Raw genomic sequence first — 19,981 nt, 5'->3', positions numbered from 1 at the left:
TTTCTAGTCACCCAAAGTCACTCCCTGTCTAGGAGAAACTCCATTTGTGATTCATGTATAGCATCAGAAAAGGCCTCAGTAGGCCTCCAGAAATGGCATCCAGAGGTTGTAGCACTTTAACCTAAGAATAAAATTAAGCTTAACTGCACTGTTAGAGTTTTGGAGAAAACAACATTTATTGCACTGTGTTAATGCATAGTAAATAAAGTACTGTATGCTATTAATTTCCACAGACTGATCACAAATATCAAAGTTCAAGCAGGATTGTGCAAGTGTGGTTGATCAGATAACTTCTGTTTTCTGAGTAAGTGCGCAAACACCACTAGGGCACATTCCCACATACGCACATCTAAAATTACATGCATCTTTTACAAACAGCTTTGAAATCTACTTTCTGAGAAGTGCTCCAGTAAAATCTGATCACTTGAATCTTCACAGCAAAACAAAACACAAAAACCAGCACAAGTACAGCCCAAACTAGTCAATAAATATAGCGTATCTGTATAAAATATTTATAATTTTTACCTAGTTATGTTATTCATCAAGGCAATTTATGTAACAAAACCCTAAGGAATCCCCATTTGTTTCTCATACTGTTAGTTATTTCGTCAAGTATTTGGAAATGAAGATTTACACAGAACATAAAAATACCCTAATGAAAGAGAAAGAGTAAACACTGTGGTTGTCCCGCGACTACTGAAACTTTAACTGCTGCCAGAAGCTGAGGAAAGAAAAAAATTTGAAAGATCTGCAACCAACTTTTGTGGGAATGGCTCAATCATGATGTGACTAAGGATGCCTAAAGCAGACTTGTTCAGTTGCAGTTCTGTTCCTATTCTTTCCTATTCCTCTTCAGCTGCTCTTTTCACTAAAGTCTCCAGTCCAGGAACAGCATTCAGTAAATTAAAAATGCCCTCCTTGGAGCATCTGAACACTTACTGACCCAAATTCCACATAAGAAGACACAAAAGAGATCCATAGCTTCTGCCATGCATTTCACATAGGGTGCTAGAATGTAGCCAGATAAATGGCAAGTACTGACATTCCTCTCCAGAAGTCTCCTACAGATCACTGGCAGAGTTACTAGAACCAGGGCAGGAAATGCACATATATCCTCAGAAGCAAGTAAGGAAGGAGCAGGAATGAAAGAATGACAGTTACTGGCTGACTGAAAAGGCCCCAAAATCTGCTATTCATTAGCCTGGTTTGGTGGAAAATTGTTATCTTTAAATAAGGAAAGAGAATTTACTACCAAAAAAAAAAAATTTAAAAAAAAACAACAAAAAATCATTCAGGTTTAACTACTCTGAGAATCTGCTTGGAATAACTAACAAACACAAACAGAAGCAGCTTTGACAGAAATAGAAATTATTTTAAATCTTCTTTAAAGTTGATGTAAACTGGAACAGTTATCAATAAATACACTAACCTCATTTGTAGATACTGTCTCACAGACTTTTTGTATAACTACAGTCACACTGCAGTAGTATACAGAGACAGTTGATCTAGTTTGATTGCCAGAGCAGTATAGCCATGTTAGTGCTTTATAGAACCAGCCCTCAGTGAAGGGGAGAAGAGGAAGGGAAGAGACAAAGAAAATTTAACTATGTCCCAACTACAGTAAAAGATTCTTTACAGCTCATACTTTCTTCACTGAAGTCATTCAAACCAAAGATACAAATCTATTTTAAGTCAGGATTAATTAGTTATGGTGCTTATGGCACTATATTTAAAAATCACACTGAAAAATCAGATATTCCATTGTGTGATTTTTTACTGACATGCTTTTAATTCATTCCTCTCTGCTCATCTAGGTCCTGTTCTTCTCAACAGCTTTTGATCTCAGTCTACCTCATGTTGCCAGGCTCAGATTTTAATTCCTCCTTCCCATCCTAGTCCTCTGCCTTTCTTTCCCCCTTGATTTAGCATTCAGCTCCTCTGAATCTGAGTATTTTCCTTCCTTGCTCCTAGAAAAGAGGTCAAAAACACCCTGCTCTCAATTTCAAAGCCTGGGTTCACACTCCAGTCCACAACAGCTCTGAGCAAAATTTACAACTTTATATTAGAAGAGCTACTTTGTGAACCAGCATTGGATTTGCTTTGCAAGTAGAAGCAATTACAGCTTGCCAAGTTTCTTTTTGAAAGCAAGCAATACTCAGCATTCAACCACATCCCAATTTATCAGAAACTTTGCAAAACTCTGGTATGCAAGATGTAGTTGTTTTTACCCAGTGTTTTGTTAACCTTTAAACTAATGCTTCAGCCTCAAAGACAACTGTTTGTCTAATAGCAGGGTTCCTAATGAACACCTTGATCAACAAATTCAAAGTATACGCACGCTGAAACGCTACTGCAGAATGATCAAGGGATATGTTAAAGCAGAGTGATATTCTGCATCTCATCTCAGCATCACACAAGTATCAAAGCCAACAATGACATATAAGGTGATGGATGCCTTTAGACTCTGCCATTCCCCCAGTGTGTGCATTTTTTCACTTGTTTTTCTCTTACAGTCTTGACCCATTTATGCTAACATTGCCTCTCCACTAGATTATCTATTCATTCCAGCTGTCAAAACCAAATCTCGGGGGGGGGTGGGGGTGGGTGGGGTGGATAACCACACCACCTTTTTTTTTTTTTTTTAAAAATTCAAATCTTCAGATTTCAGTACTTTTCACAGGATTTCTAGAAAGAAAATCTCTCATTTTGCAACAAACTACCAAGCTGGCCCAAGACGAATGTTTTCTAACAAAGTAAGTTCAGTATTTGACTGATTCTTACCACAGGTGCAGTCTGAGACCTTGCACAGCAGTTCATCCTTGTGCCTGATGTGCAGGTTGAACTGCTGCTATTGAGAATTACTCTTCTTTTATTTTTCTTAAATTGTGAAAATCCTATCTGCTTATAAAAAAAAAAAAAGAAGAAAAAAAAGCATGAAGTAATGGTTTATTTGAAGGGATAATGCGTTGAAAACAGAACGTCCCCTTCTATTTAAGCCCAAAGAAAGAAATAAGAAAATTCCCTGAAAAACAAATGTACAGACCAGATTTTTGAGCCTATACACCCAGGCTAATTACTAAAGGTATATGCACAGATTTGCATGTTCACTGATGCATGGAACTGTATTTGGAATGCAGATTTATAGGAAATGCTTTTAAATAGCTATTCTAAGTAATCAAGATCACTTATTAATAAGTATTGTGTTGTGTTCACTGACATTCACAGACATTAGAAAAAATACGCTTCTGTTCCTTGAAAATAAAAAATACTAAATCTATCAGTTTATTGTAAAAGCTTTCAGTTAGAAATGTAAAAATATTTTTCTGGGACCCAAATGCCAGATGGCAACAGAGAAGCTTTCTACTCGATTCAGGGGCTGAATTAATCTCCTTAGCACAAACAGATTTGCAATTACCATAGACTGTAACAGAAAAATAATCTCACTGCAGAGTTTAAAGTTTTGTACAAGGTAATTCAACCGCAGGAGCTACACAAGCTCTCCCTCAATTTTCAGACACTTCCATAAACCACGAGGAAACAAATTCCTATTTTAACACAGCATTTTAACCTTAAGCAGTGGTACTGATACAGCCAGCACTTAGTTTCCAAATAAGGGACTCTTGAAAGATTTCCCCAAACCACTAGAAATTCTCTGAGATTTCTTAATTAAAATACAGAAAGCTTAATGAGGAAACATCTGAAATATATGGAAAATACTGTTCAAAATTAATGTATAAACAATTTAAATATCTCCTTTGCCCAGGTGTCTCCTCTGGTAAACGTAAATACTGGTTTGATAACAGACACTGATTCCTTGTATATATAAAGCATTTTGGCAACACAAGCAACCAATGGCTAGGCGGTAACCAATAAAATTCAGATAAGCTAACAAAATCTGCTGAATCCTTCAGATAATTAAGCCATGCAAAGACACTTTAACATGAGAGCTTCTATGTGTAATTAAATTTCTGCACATTAACATCACAGTAAAATTTCCTTAGTGCGTACACATTTGTGAATCTTCTACTGAATGTATAATACAAAACACCACTCATGCTAATGTCTTGGAAATACACAACTATTCTCAGTTTTTAACTTTGGTTCCAAGGTGTTAAACCATGCAACCACCCACTCATTTCTATACCAATACTACATAACACATTTCTGGTAAGATAGTGTCAGAAGTTAACAGTTGATGAACTACTATTTGTGTTTATTGCTTCTTTGACTTCCTCTTTTTGCCTGCAGAAAATAATAAATCTGCAAAGAAAAGACACTGCATCTGTGAAAAAAATTGTATGGATACAGCGATGAGCAAACCATCAGTAGTGTGAGGGGTTGACCCTGGCCAGCAGCTAACACTCACTCCCCCTGCAACAGGACAGGAAGAGAATCAGAAAAGCAAAAGTGAAAAAAACTTGTGGGTCGAGATGAAGATAGTTTAATAACCAAAGGAAAGATGAAGGAAAAACCCAAAACAAGTGATGCAGAGCGGGAAAAAGAAAAAGCCTTGATGCTGTGCAATTACTGCTCAGCAATAGCCAAATCACTGGTGTATTATCAACCCTGTTGTAGGGTTTAGGTTTTATTTCCACGGGGCCCGGACGATAGACCACCAATATGATGATTAAAGTCACCCCTTTATTGAGCTTAGCTGATCATTTTTATACAGTTCTCTAAGTTGTTTAGAAACTCTGATTGGTTGCTGCATGCAAGCATTTGGTGTCCACGCGCACAAACATAAACGGTGATTGGTTACATCGGTACTGTCCACGCGCACAAACGTAAGATAAAGTTAGTTATACCCACTCTGTACACGCGCATAAACATAGGACATAATTGACCGTATTAATTAGAGCATGCAAGACTTGTCTTAGTCCAATTGGTGGAGATAAGCCCCTGAATTGAGGTTGTTTGTGCCAAGTTCCCTTTATCGTGGAATGTGCACCTGTGTTTTTCTAATTGGGATCTTTCTTTTTCTATCTTCTTGTTTATTCTGTTCAAGGCCTTCTAAAGGCATCTGGAACACTCTTGTGACCATGAGCTACTTTTGGGCCCAATAACTAAGTTCCCTATAACTGAATCCTACACGTTGTTTTAGTCAGAAAACCAAAATAAGCAGGAAACTAGCACCTTAAAATATTATCAGAGTTTCACCAGTTTTTAGAACATCACAGATGGTGTATAGTTTAATTTTATAAAACTTTATTCATGGCTTCAAATGATAAAGCTACCTTTCTTTCTGTTATCGCTCTTTGCAATGCCAGAATTTGTAACACAGTGCAACTAAAGACATGTATATTGTAATCAATTATATAGTTGTTTAATACTATAAATTAGGTTAAAAAATAATTAATGACCATATGTATTTTGCATATGTATTGTATAAGCAGATTACAAGAAATACAACTCATTAGCATGCTGACGGTGCTTTGTGCGATGAGGTTGTAAAGTTATGCAGTATTAATTGTTTAATCAGAACAGTCATCCTGCACACAGAGGTTCCAACTGCTAAAAAGTATTTACAATTCAACAAGGAAATAAAGACATTATGTAGCCACTGCAAAACTATTAGCACTAGCTATTGCACAGCTTAATTGCACAGAGGCAAAACCCACCATCCCTGATCCCTATTCCTCCAACTGCTTTATTATACTACCACCAAGTGCCAATACAGAAATGTAGAAGAAAAACAATGAGGATCTAACTCATGAGCACTAAGCTTACTCTTGGAAATAACTTCCTAGAGCAGATTTTAGGAAGGTGAGCTGTTCTGAGAGTATTATGCTACCATTTACTATTTCTTCCCTTTTATATTTATTTCCTTGAACAATACTGACCACAACTGCCTGTTTACATTTCACTGAATGAACTGACATCTGAAAGCCTGGCTGAGTTTACAATATGCAAGTGTTTAGGAATCAAAGAGCCAAGTCTCATTAATAACATTTCTGATGCATGAATATCGTTTATTCCAATGACATAAGTAGCAATTACAGTTGCTTACAAGCAACTATCTTGAAAAGTCTTAAGCTCAGTTAGATTTTGCAGTTGTACATGCACTCAATTCAGAGGAATTATTTTAGTTTTAATGGTTTGTAATATGTGAGCAGTAAAGTGTAACACAAATGAAATGAGATTTGGGTACCAAACATACACTTTCTTTCACTGTCAGGTGAACTTTTTCTTTTGAAGTGTTTCTAATAGGTAACACTATTACAATTCTATTTAGTTGTATTCAATCAAAGAGGCAGCATTCCCGGGTACCAGGCAGCAAATTATTATTTACAAAGCCCATAAGGTAGTATAAAATATATTGCAATAAAACCAGGCATACCAGCTGTTGGTCATAACACCGAGCAGAAATTTAGTCCAATCTTTACGGAGATACACATGTTCTTACTCTAAACAGCACTGCAAACCTGTAAAATCTCCAATACGAACTACATTACTGACGGACTAATGGAGGAAACGGCACTTTGGGCCATGCTCCCTTTTGGTAACACCAGGAAAAAAATAGTTTGCTCCTCCTCTTTCTGCTCACTTGCCCAGCAAGAGATAACCAGAGAAATACTGGGGCAACCAATACTGAAAGATATACTTTAAGTTCTAATTAGGCTTATTCTTATTAATATGGGTCTTTCCATTTCATACTTTCCATTATATTCTTTTTTCTTGGAACTATCTTTAGTATTAACTATGTTACATATGTTAGTATGTTACATATGCACAATTTTTCAAAGACAACATTTACCTGCTAATACATCCTTATTGACACTCGTCCCACCTTTTTAGTAAGACTGATTTGAATCTAATATTGCTCTGTGCTAACAGGTTAACTGAAACTCTATTAGCATGCATATACAAAGCATAAATTAATTTTCCTTATTAAGTAACTACGATTCTCAAAACAGAACACATAATGTAGCTGAAAATGGTTTTGCAGACAAAGAAGAACAGCTACTAATTTGGAATATGCTTTTTTGCCATCCAGACAATTGATTAAAAAGATTTCTCTGCGGTGCAATTTTAGGCAAGTTAAGTTAAATGCAAAGATAAATGCAGACCGATAGTCTGTTTGTCTAGAACAATAGTGACAGACTAAGCACTTTTGTCAGTTCAGTGTTAATTTTAAAAATATATTAATAAAGAAATTCTTGAAAATTATAACATATTTAATGAATATCTATTAATCCAAGCCATAATGCAGTACTGAGCATATCTACTAGGCTGCAGTGCTCACTACTTTGAGCCATTTGTAATTTCACACCATCAACTACAGTATGATTGTTGCCTTCCTTTAAACCTACACATTTATCAAAATGTTTATAATTCATTAGTTCTTACATTTAAGTTTCTAAACCATATGCTATCACTTTTAAAAAGAGAGACAGAACTGTAACAATGGCAAGGAAGGGGCAGTAGATATCTGCATTCTTTCACACATAATGAATATTATGGCTCTCCAGGGCTTAAGTACAGATAGAAGAAAAATACTATTGTCACCTAGATGGTTTATGTAATACAACCTGAAAGTCCCAAAATTTTTGTACTAAGTGTTCATAAATATTGGGATACAGAACAGCACGGGAAAATCATCCCCAGAGGCTATTAGGCTTCTACATAAAAACAAAACCATCAGTAGTTACTTCCACAGAATCCTTTAGTCACTTTAGTATTTAAAGTCTGTGTAACATAATTAAAGCAATTCTGGCACTCACCACAAGTGAAAGGGGCCTCTTCCATGAAACAACGCCAATCAATCCTGACAATAGCACCTGTAATAAAGAGAACATAGTCACCAAAGAGACATGGGGTTTATACCAGTGTCATTAAAAAAAAAATTAAAAAAATTAAGTATTAAAATGAAGTTTAATACACAGTCATGATGTATATTTCCAGAGTGCTGGAAACAAACTGCTAAAAAGAAAATGTTTTCATTTTATTCTCAATTAAAAAAAAAAAACCAAACAAAAAAACAACAGAAGTACTACTAAGCTATTTTAAAAACAAATTTCAATCCAGCTGCCAGATCCAGTTAGTTCTGAACAGATCACAGTAGGTCTTCAAACATCTTCTCTCCAAGTCCAAAATGTTATCAGCACTAAAAGGGAATAAATGTTTAGGGTAAATCTTCTTGTGGTCTCTTAGCATCATTGAAAATTAGTTCACAAAAAGGGGAGTAACAACAGGACAATCACAAAATCAGCCACAGTATCTGGCTAAATTAGCAAAAGGGTTTTTTTGTTTTGTTCCATCCAGCCACCTGAACAAAGACACTAACTTGATCTTATATTTGGAAAAGCCCACGTATGTTAATTCAAAAGCTATATTTAACATACAGATACATTATCCCCTCCACTACAAGCCAAAAGCAAGGAGAATTCAGACCTTGATACATATAAGCTGATCTTAGGTACTTTAAAATAACGTGGAAGTTACAGTTGAGACACCATAAGCTTTACATACAGTTAAAAATAGAGGAAAATAGAGAGAGAAATTGGAGCAATAGGGTGAGGGATATTGACCCTGGGGCAGAAAAAAGAAGGTGGGGAGGAACCTTTTCATTAGAACATTTAGTTTAAAAAATAGTAAACTAGAATACAAATAAAATGCAGAGAAAAGAATGCATGATGTATTTATTTCATGAGTCTGCAGTGTCATTTTTTCATCTCAGCATGTGTAAAGAATTTGTCTAACAGTAACTCGTATAAATAGCTAGCCTGATACAATCATTATGAAATCCTCCTGTGATTGCTTAGAATAAGCTCCAATATCATTATTGCTCTCTACAGACCTTTGATATTTAAAATGGAGGAAGCCCAGAAGCTAATGAATATCCTTTTCCATGAAATTATATTCAAGATTGGTTGACATTCAATTGCCAGAAAGTCACCATTCCCACTATGTCATGCTTTACTAGCAATCTTTTAGGTGTAATAATAGTAGAGCATAATAATTAAAAATGCATCTATATCTAGCCACTACAGAAGCAATGCACACAGTACTGGGAACCGGACTGGAAGCAGCTTGTCTACTGATGCTCGGTGTGAATGTGGGAGAAAGAGCTGCTGGTTATACAGAGAAGTTGGGTTGCGGAGCGCCCAGTTTAAGCATTCACTATGTCCAGTCTGTGGACATTCATACTGTGAGCATGTTTCAAACATATGTCACAACTTGATAATATCCACAGCTGCTGCAGTTGTTGAAAACATTATTCAGGAGAACAGCACGTTGGAAAATGCACCTTTTGATATTTTCTTTAGCAGCTATGCCATTAAAAAAAACAACTCACGTGAGGTTTCATAATAAAACCTCAATGTTAGTTTTTAAGCCAAGTACAAATGCGACAGATGAGAAGGCATAAATACACAGTAAAAAGTGAACCAAAATCAGGCTATGGATACCAAAGGCTATGCAGATAATCTCTACGTGCAAATGTGCATAGTTTGTATTCTACGGCATTTCCTACAGCATAAAAGCTACATACGAGCTATATACTTCTGGATGTTGGCCAAGCCAGGGAAAAGCTGAGAATTCCATTTTTGCAGTTAATTAAATTTGCTCACACAGCTGTGTTAGCTTATTATTGCTGTATGATAACTGTCTCTGGGCTGATAGTCCTGTAATGTGAAACTGCACTCAAGAAGGTAAAGTGACAGGGTTAGCTAGTCTGACTGCAGGCTAGATAGCAACATGCTCTCAATTAAATAAATGGGATGGCTGAAATTGTGAAGTTATTAAAGAAAAATACTTTAGGAAAAATAAGAAATGGCCTTCCAAAACTGAATATGTATTGATACATAAAATACTTACGCACAAGCCAGTATTTCTCAGTCACCAAGTTACATGTTCAGAGTCAAGACATTCTAGTGCGCTGCCTATGAGTAGCAAATCCTTACTTTCATTTACTGTGCTACTTTGCTGTTAAACCTCTCCCCCTCCTGTCTGACATATCTGTGGCATTGTGCACCCCTAAAGACTGAAGAAGGGAGCTGATCCTTTTTGTTCAGCTGAACTACAACTGCATTTGACCTTTACAGAGGCCTTGCAAGATGAAAGAGGTGCATGTGTTTTTGTTTGGAAAAGGAGAGCTTCATGGCACTCACCCTACTGGCTCACCATGCAAAAGCTCAAGGACAGTCAGGCCAGTTGATAAATTCTCAATATGCACTGATGATAGGCACTAAAACTCTGTGTTCCACCTGAATCTTGAAAATATTGTCATTGTAAGAGTTCATCTCAACAATGCTGTAATGTAATTTTCCAAACCTCATTAGTCCCCAATATCACTGTAGTTACCCAAATGCCTATTTTGCTTTGAGATTTAATTATTTCCAGTGCCAAGCACCTTCAACACTTTAGATCACAGTACACACAACTATACGATTAGCAAAAAAGCACACAGAGAACATCACATACCAACATTTGTCAGAACACACCAAATGACTCTATCAAAATATAAATCTAAAGATTTCTCTTGGTCTTGCAGAAGACCAGGAATTTAAAAATCAAAAAACCCAAACAAACCACCCTTAACATTTTGTTTTCTCTTCAGTTTTTACTTCTTATAAATACAATGCCAATATTGATTAAAGTAAATAGAACCACACTTGGTTTATATACAAAAGTAAGAATTATTTGAAAAGTAGTATGTAACTTGCAGGCCCAAAAGACCTTACAATAATCGCTGAGACTATCCAATGCTTACTTCAGTGGAAGCAGTATGTAAAACACATGCTTGGTTTCACGAGGTTAAGGGCCAAGAAACATAGGCACAAGATAAATGAATTATTTTTACACCAGTAATTAAAACGCCGTCATTTCCTAAATATCTATAGCTCAACATTGCAATCTACACGTCTTCTAATGTTTTTCAAAAATCGCTACATCATATGTATGCTGTGCACAGGTTTCTTCTTTCTTAAATAAAAAGTAAATTGGAGTTTGATGATTTTAACAACTTGCCTACTTAACTTTGGCAACATGGTTTGATTTCAGAGCCTGCATAGCACATTTATCTAATATCTTGGACCTAACTTCTATCTGCTGAATTGCAGTAAACTCTCCCATCACATAATAAATAATAATCAAATAAATACGTAATAAAAATAAATAATCAAAATAAATCAAAGCTACTCAAAATGTGTTCAAAACCATAGATTTGCCAACTTCCTTAAGCAGAATTACTACAGATGTATGTACCTGCTGACTAAAACAACAGTGTTGATTCACAGAGTAAAAAATAAACAGAATACATCAGTGTTGACTTCTGCAGCATTAGAAATGCAATAACATTAGGTATGGACACCTTTCAACATGCATATGAAATCTCCATTATCATTAATGCAAGCTGTGCTCATGCATGAAAAAGATGCATTTACTTTAACAGGCACATACTGAGCCAGGAAAAAACAGAAGGTAAAATTACTTTCCAGTACAGGGACTACAAACAAAGGATTTTTTTAAAAAGCCCTTGATGGTGTCTTTTCCAGCATTTTCAACCCTCCTCACTCAGGTAAGTCTCTAGAAATTTAGAGGGCTCTGATTTTGAATATGGGAGAGATCAGATGATGCAGTCTCTCGATATATCTTAAACCATCTGCTTTCCAAGTCTTCACCTCCAAAATGGTTATTGTACATAATACACTCTCTAGTACGCTTCCTTTAAACTTCTTTTCTGAACGACATAAAATGTATATTTATATAAAGATTAATTTAGTTAAAACCACATTGAAAATACTGAAACACTATCAAGGTAAAAATATTTACAGAAAGGTAAAATTACTGGTGTTAAAGTATTAATTTGTTTAATAAAACAAATTGTATCTTTTTTTCTCAGTACAACTTGGGATCTTGCAATGCTTTTCTAGTCTAATATAGAGCATGACAGCTACAGGAAACACCAAGTTTTGTTGTCTATTTTTATTCCTACTTTCTTGTTCAGGCTGATACACCATATGTCAAGTCATCCACTGCTTTTCTGCAAATTTAAGGGTTCCTCACTTTTTCAGCTTGTAAGCACAAGAAATTCTCCAGTCAGTGGATTCAGTTACCATTAAAATAAGCATACAAGTTGTTCCCATTAATTGCGGAAACTCCTTCTTAGCCTTCTTCTAAGATACTAAATAATGCAAATAGTGGCTATTGTTAGTTCCTGTGTTATCTGAATAAACAGAATCCATATCACAGCGCATCCTAGGTATCTGCATTTCCTTCCAACCAAAACATATGACAATATGCATACAACATGTCAATTCAAATATATTGATATAAACTATTTTTAGAAAAAAGTAGAAATATTACAAAATATAATTTAGAAAGCTTTAATTGCCCTACTAAATACATGGAGTATTCCTGCAGGGGGTGGGCAGGGAAGCCAACTGTATAAATGAGCTCTAGTAATAATGGAAATTAAAAATGAAATGGAAACTCTCATCTCTTTAAATCACCTGTAATATATTAACAGGTCAGGTAAAATTGATAAAGCAACATGAATCCTTTTATTTTGCAGTGTAATAGATACCCTCATACCACTAGCAAATGCAATTATTTCAAGTGCCTTAGAAAAGGCAAAGTAGCAATATACTAAAGTAAATAACGGCACAGCTACATAAGCAGGGTCTAAATGAGTTTCCAAAGTCACAAGGGTCCCATTAAGGGACAGAGAAAATAAACCCGCTAGGATGACTACTGAAACTCTATCTGTTCAGACAAGCAGAAAGAAAGGAGTCAAGGACTCTTAAAAACCCTCCTCCTTCTTTGGACTATGAAACATGGTAGTGGCTGAGCTCAGGTGCCCAGATAACCCAACCCAACCACCATAAAAGGTACATATACCTACCCTTCAGTGCCAGGTAAAGCCGTGCCTCCTCTGCACTGAGGAAATTGAAGGTTCAGTTACATAGAAGAAACAGTAGAGGACAGTATATTGCCGAAGCTCTTAACTACTGGTATGGCTTTTTGAGAAAACATCTCTCCTTTGACAGTGAAGTCTGAAGGGAAAACATGACACATAGAGGTGCCCAGCAAGTCGGTCTTTGGAATCTCAGAGAGTGAATAACTTTGTGTACACATGTATTCATCACATTAAGCTTACCTCTATTTAAACACTAACCATGCAGTCAAAACTAATGGAGCAGACAACACCCATGCTGCTACTTGACTATGAATGACCAGATTTCAAGACTTGAGACCAGAATCGACAAAGAAACTGAAGAGATGGCAGTAGTCTTTGGAACCATGGTATGCAACAGCTACACCGTACTGCAGTGATCAAGTAGGGTTATTGAACACTATGAGTTGTAAGAGCTTCATGGAATGCAATCACTTTCAGATAATGCCAATTTCAAGTGATTTACCTCTACGTTAAGTTATATGGCACGACTTGCTGTGTACTAAAATCAAAAGAAAATGAGAGAAAATGCATAATTCTCATTACTCAGGTCTTATCATTTTTACTTAGTTGTTCATCAAACAGTCGTATAACAGAAGGTCTAAGGATGACCACAGATGTGCAAGGGTTCTAGATACCACCTGTGTGGCTCAGATCCAAGACTACAAGATATACCACCTTCCTGGTTGTCGTGGTTTAACCCCAGCCAGCAACTAAGCACCACGCAGCTGCTCACTCACTCTCCACCCACCCAGTGGCATGGGGGAGAAAATCGGGAAAAGAAGTAAAACTCATGGGTTGAGATAAGAACAGTTTAATAGAACAGAAAAGAAGAAACTAATAAAGATAACACTAATAAAATGACAACAGTAACAAAAAAAGGATTGGAAAACACAAATGATGCACAGTGCAATTGCTCACCACCCGCTGATCGACACCCAGTTAATCCCTGAGCAGCGATCCCCCTGCCCCCACTCCCCCCAGTTCATATACTGGGCATGACGTCACATGGTATGGAATATCCCTTTGGCCACTTTGGGTCAGGTGCCCTGCTGTGTCCTGTGCCAACTTCTTGTGCCCTTCCAGCTTTCTCACTGGCTAGGCATGAGAAGCTGAAAAATCCCTGACTTTAGACTAAACACTACTTAGCAACAGCTGAAAACATCAGTGTTATCAACATTCTTCTCATACCTACCTCAAAAACACAGCACTGTACCAGCAACTAGGAAGACAATTAACTCTGTCCCAGCTGAAACCAGGACACTGGTGAAATTCCTGCTTTTGGAAAGCATTGTTATTTTGACATCTAATCTTATTTTAAATTAGGGTGGGTGCAGACTGTTTGTTGTTTGGTTGGGTTTGTTTTTTCTTTGTTTCTTTTTTTGGAGTGGGGGGTGGGGTGGTTGGGTTTTTTTAATGCCCTTTGTATTCTGATTTCTGAAGACATTTAGGACTTTCAATATGTTATTTCAGAATTACTTCATTATTTTTGTATCTACACATTATATACCACTTGGTGGTATTTCAAAGTATCTACAGCCCATGGAGGTGAAAGTTACTGTCTAAAAGATAGCCATGATCTCCCTTGTATCAGACACCTCTTGTCTGAAAAGAGAAGGATGGCAAACAGCCATAAAAAGTCAACTTACAACAGCAAAGCACATGCAAGAGAAGTAATACTACTCTCTGTTCAACTGCATCCCAACTAAATCCAATAGACACGAGCACCTTAATTAAATCTTTCAGCCTCACAAAATAAACTGGGCCCTTGAAGTACGAGCTAATTTTGTTCTCTCTTTAAAACCACAAGAAGGACCTTTGTCCCTGGACCAGTTGATCTCAACTGGCTTGTTCCACACTGCATCACATTTGACCATAGTTTCCCTTGAACTCCACATTTCCCATACAATCCGGCAACATAGTATTTTTGGTGTGATTTCAGTTCAAAGTCTCATAAAAAAAAGCTTTACTCATAAACAAGCAGAATGTTTTTTTAAAAACATTAAGCCAAAATTGTGTGTGGTATTGCATTAGGCATAAATAAAAAGTTTGGGGCAATCTAATTATGTTTCTAACAATATAAATATCCATACATAATTTTGTAAGCAGATTTAATGAATCTTTTAAAATGAAAGGCCAGAAAACTATCTTGAGAAGTGTGATATGAAAAATTAACATGATTATATACAAGAACTTTGGTGACCCTAAATGAAAAATAGAGGAGAAATTTCAATTATACGTTGTATGACTATGACTATCAATAGACTTATAGAAGTATCAGCAAAATTTATATGGCCGTAAGAGCTAAATTCATGTGTTTACAGATGTGTATGTTTATGCTTTCAAAAATGTATGTTGTGAATGTACCTAGATAACCTAGAAAGCAAAGAGTCTATCTGCACATGTACTCCAGGACCTACCAACACTGTCACTGTGCCAACGGGGAATTTTTCTTCCCCCCTAGACCCAGTCTGAAACTCTCATTTCAATTTACACCCATTGCCTCTTGTCCCTCGATGTGCTGCTGTAAAGAGCCTGGTATTAAGAACATTAAATAGGCACAACTAAAAAAAAAAATCTTCAATTTTCATCTCAATCTAGATTAAAAGAGTAGGCTGCAAAAATATTACTTGTCATGCTTTCTTAAGAAAGACTCTTTTGCTATTTTGTAACAGCAGATTTGTCAAGCTGGCGTGCAGAACAGTAAGACAAAAGGTAACAAAACAGGTATCAAAGAAAGGAGTACTTCTACAAATGAGGAAAAATGTATACAGCTGTCAGTCACCTTTAATTATTCTTAATAACAGGAGCTGAGATGCAGTTAAGAAACCAGAAATCACTCCTCTTCACAATGTCAGGACTTGCAGCTTTCTAAAACTCAGTTTTCATTTTCTCCTTTTCTCCCAACACATTAAGGAGATCAACTGTCAGTACCATAATTCTTCAGTGAGTCCAAGGGTATGCTTACATTTTGATATTGTATTTAATCTGCTGTACTCAAAGTCGAATAAACAAAAAACATTGTATGTTGGTGTAAGTTTCTGTATCATTATTTTCTAACATTTTTCTAATGCATGCTAGAATTTTTCTATTTTCTGTTTATTTGCTCTGGAAAATAAGAAGCCTTGCTTAGGAGGTCTTAAGGTTAAAATAAAGTTTTGACAGGGATGTCTTATGCAAAATAACAATCTACACTTCAAACTCTCATTTTGTTGTCATTCTCCAGGCACTTTTGATTTGAATGCATCTTTCTAAAGAATATGCCTATGAGGAGAGGTTGAAGCAAGCTGGTTTTATAGGAAAGAAGACTGAGATGGAACATAACAGCAGCTTCAAAAATAAACAAGATTGTTACAAAGAAGAGATTGATCAATTGTTCTTCAAGTACACTAAGGGCTGAACGAGAAATAATTGATTTACATTTGCACTAACAGAGATTCAGGTTGGACACTAAGAAAAACCTTCTAATGCTCAAGACATTTCAACATTGGTAGAAGGGGTAGGTTACAGAATTCCCATCACCAGAATTTGTTAACAACACGAGATAAACATCCATCAAGGTGGGCCAGGCAGAACCAGGCACAGCACAAATAGGCAGATGCGCAAGGCAGCTGAATGGACAGAGCAGAGAAGTAAGCAGGCTGCCTAATTTACTGTACCTAAGGAGGTACCTACCAGCAATTAGAGCACTAGTATCTAGTGCTCTCTGTCAGCAAAGTGCTACAGCAACTGTTTCTCTTCAGAAGTGCCTGAAACCACTGACGCTTCCAAGGTTCTCCTCTCTCCTCTACAGAAGCACAGGCTGCTGCAAGGTTTAATTTTGCCAACTTGAATGTTCCTGGAAGGACAAAGTTCAATTGTACCTAAACAACTAAAAAGTATTGATATCCCAAACTGTCTTTGGGTCTAGGTGTACCTCATGCAGAGACTAAATCAACAGCTTAAATATCTTCAAGGATGACACTTCTGTGAAATCTACAGTAGCCCTTGTAACAGGTAGATAATTATTTAACAAAATGCAAGTATTAAATATTGCGGGAGTAATGTCACAAATATCACATACTCAGAGATGACAAAAGTGTGGCACATTAGTACCAGAGTACAAAATCTTCTTATAATAATACTCCCTGCAGCATCTGCAATTCATTAGTGCAAAATTATGGTAAGAGAAATACAAGCTATAGGAAAAAGAACTATGACAGCATGGGAATTAGCTAAAAGGAGAGTAGAATAATCTACCAGTAATGTTACTCTCCATTCCAATTCCAATTCATGGAAAAATAGCGAGGATGAAAATTTATTGGGGTGAGGGTGGTGGGAATGTATTAACAAGTATCAGAAGAAAAAAATTTATATATATATATTTCCAGATGCATACACACACACAAACTGCATGGACAAATACAGAACAGTAGCATGATTTTTGAATGGTCTTTCAAAAAAGTCATCCTAAATGGTGGGTGCTGATAAAAATCATCCCATTCAAATTATTGCAAAAATCAGTTATAGGCTAAAGAATTTTTAAAACAGTTAATATAGCTATTTATTCGCAGATATGCAAACTGACTCGTCAGCATGCAGCTATCACTAGAATTCAGGGACCACTCTCTTGTTTAAAGACTACATCACTATGAACACAGAGCACAAGTACCACCAGACTGCCTAACCACAAGCAAAAGATCTGTACACTGCAAGACAAATACAAGCAAATCAACAGCAACCAAAAAACCAACAACTTAAGCACAGTTTTGAGCTATTTTCTAAAAAGACTCAGTATGTTCCAGACTCTCAAACACTGCATCATAGTTTAGTCTCTCTCATTTACCCACTGTGAACCTAAAACTAATCTAATTCTAATTGCCATGGAAACAGGAGCAGAGAAACAAAATCCCTTGGTGCCCCACAAGAACAGGACAGTAAAATTACCTACACATTGACACAGCTACCAGAATGTATTAACAGTTCACAATTTTTATCTCATTGTAGGCTCTAGGTTGAGCTTTATTTGTTTTGTCTTTGTTTTCCTAGGAAATATGCTCCATACCCATCAGAAATCTGCTTGTTCCACATCTGTAGTTTGTTTATGGAAGCGACCAACAATTATAAAATTACAGTACACACTCTAAATATTTTTGTAGAAAAAGGACTAATCCAAAAATGGTATTATTTCCTGCAACATACAGAGAAAAACAAGGGCTAATAGAGCACATATACATCAGAATAATATATTTTCTTAATATGAAAAAAATCATACATTCTGTATGTTACTCTTCCAAGTGGTTCAGATCTGTTATGTTCAATGTCACTACTATATGCAAACTGTATTAAAAGCAATGGACAGGGATTTAGAGAAGATATTAAGTACAGAGCTGGTATGTCACTGACTCACAATACAGTCTGAATTCTAATCTGTTTTTTATTAAACACATTCACAGAACACACTATTACATTATTTTATATGTCCCATAATGTAATCCAGGAGTATTAATAAGGCACACAGCCGTTAGCATGACAGTATTTAAACAGAAAGGAAACTAAGCAGTTTGCAACCAATCCTCCATGCTTTCAAATTTATTAGATCATTTATGAACAAACTTGAAATAAACAGATGACTGAAGACCTAGCCAATACATGCTGCTTCATAGGTGAAGAGCTTTAACTCAGTAAGATCTATCGAGATATTGTAAGAGATCACATAAGAAGCTTTTTGTGGCAACTTCTGTTTGGGACAATTCTCTAAAACTAAAATGAGGCTTCCCCACAGAACTTAAGCAACTTCCTTCCTCTAGAATGACCTATGAATGAATCAAAAAAACACTACTACTTTTTAGTAACACTACCAGCAACACTATTTCATAACCAATTGCTGAATATTTCATATTGTTCAAAGTGAAAGCTAAAACAAGTAATTCTTTAAAAAATAATTGACTGAAGAAATTTGCTGCCCATACATGCTACTCAACATCTCTACAACATCTCAGATTAACTCTGAACAGCTTATTGATCTTTTGAAGCAGGAAGGTTTTACTGAGGCAGCAGTCAAAAGCCTAATTAAAATGCAGTGAACCAAAGAAATCAGTGAAATTAGAAGCAGTTTATCCAATATGATTGATCTGTATACAGGTATTGTACACTCAAGTGTTAATGTTTTCACAACTGAATATTAATTTTTTTGGGCTTTATGTGCAGTCCATATGATGGATTACAAAGATGATTTCTGTAAGGGAAAAAAACCTCCAAGCCTAAAATTATACTGAATTTCCTTTCCAAAAATACTGGTACATTTTAAATTCTTTGTAATTTCATTATAGTTAAACTTCTTCAAGGGCTGAGAAGGTGAAAACTTTATCTTAACTCCAGTAACAAAAGATTCCATGATTCCTCCATTACAAGTGCAAAGATATTACCCAGCTATGAGGGCTTCACTTCCATCATGTTGCTGTGATGTGTCTTTAGACATTTTCTAATCTGTTTTCACACTAATCTTGCTTGTATCATTGACTCAGTAGAGAATATTATTCTAGAAATGTTGTTTTCCAGTAGCGTTAGGAAATCACTAATCAGATTTTTGCTGCTGGGCTCTTCCAATAATTATAAGAATGAAGACTGAGATTGCTTTTGATAAGTGAAATGAGATGATGGCTCTTTCAATTACTGACACAGTTTCTCAAGGGATGAAAGCTGAAGTGCATTGTAAAGTGATCTAAACATCAAGAGTAACAGTATTTTCTTTGCCTCAAAATCAGAAGTTTCCAAATGCAGATAAAATGCAGTGCTTCTGCAAATCACTAGTACACCAAAAGCGTCAGTCCCGAGCATGACACTGTCTCATGTTTTCACACTGTCTTGCATGGCATGCTCCCTGAGAAGCCAGCGCCTCATGGCTTAGACAAGCGTACTCTTCGATGGGTGAAAAACTGGCTGGCTGGATGAGCCCAGAGGGTTGTGGTGAATGGAGTTAAATCCAGTTGGCGGCGGGTCACAAGTGGTGTTCCCCAGGGCTCAGTATTGGGACCAGTTCTGTTTAATATCTTTATCAATGATCTGGACAACGGGATCAAGTGCACGCTCAGCAAGTTTGCAGAT

At 36.3% G+C, this 19,981-nt stretch overlaps 1 protein-coding gene across 4 annotated transcripts in view; it reads right to left on the bottom strand.

Annotated features, from left to right (window-relative positions):
- ENTREP2 (endosomal transmembrane epsin interactor 2) overlaps positions 1 to 19,981 on the bottom strand; it is a 160,835-nt gene that overhangs the window by 85,304 nt on the left and 55,550 nt on the right. For all 4 annotated transcript variants that reach the window (XM_075045436.1, XM_075045435.1, XM_075045437.1 and 1 more), the window contains exon 2: positions 7,722 to 7,778. In XM_075045436.1, coding sequence (XP_074901537.1) covers positions 7,722 to 7,778 — 57 coding nt within the window. The remainder of the gene's footprint in view (positions 1 to 7,721; positions 7,779 to 19,981) is intronic.

Source organism: Buteo buteo, chromosome 13 (assembly GCF_964188355.1).
Source record: "Buteo buteo chromosome 13, bButBut1.hap1.1, whole genome shotgun sequence".
NCBI lineage: Eukaryota > Metazoa > Chordata > Aves > Accipitriformes > Accipitridae > Buteo > Buteo buteo.
This window is presented reverse-complemented; position numbering and strand designations above follow the sequence as displayed.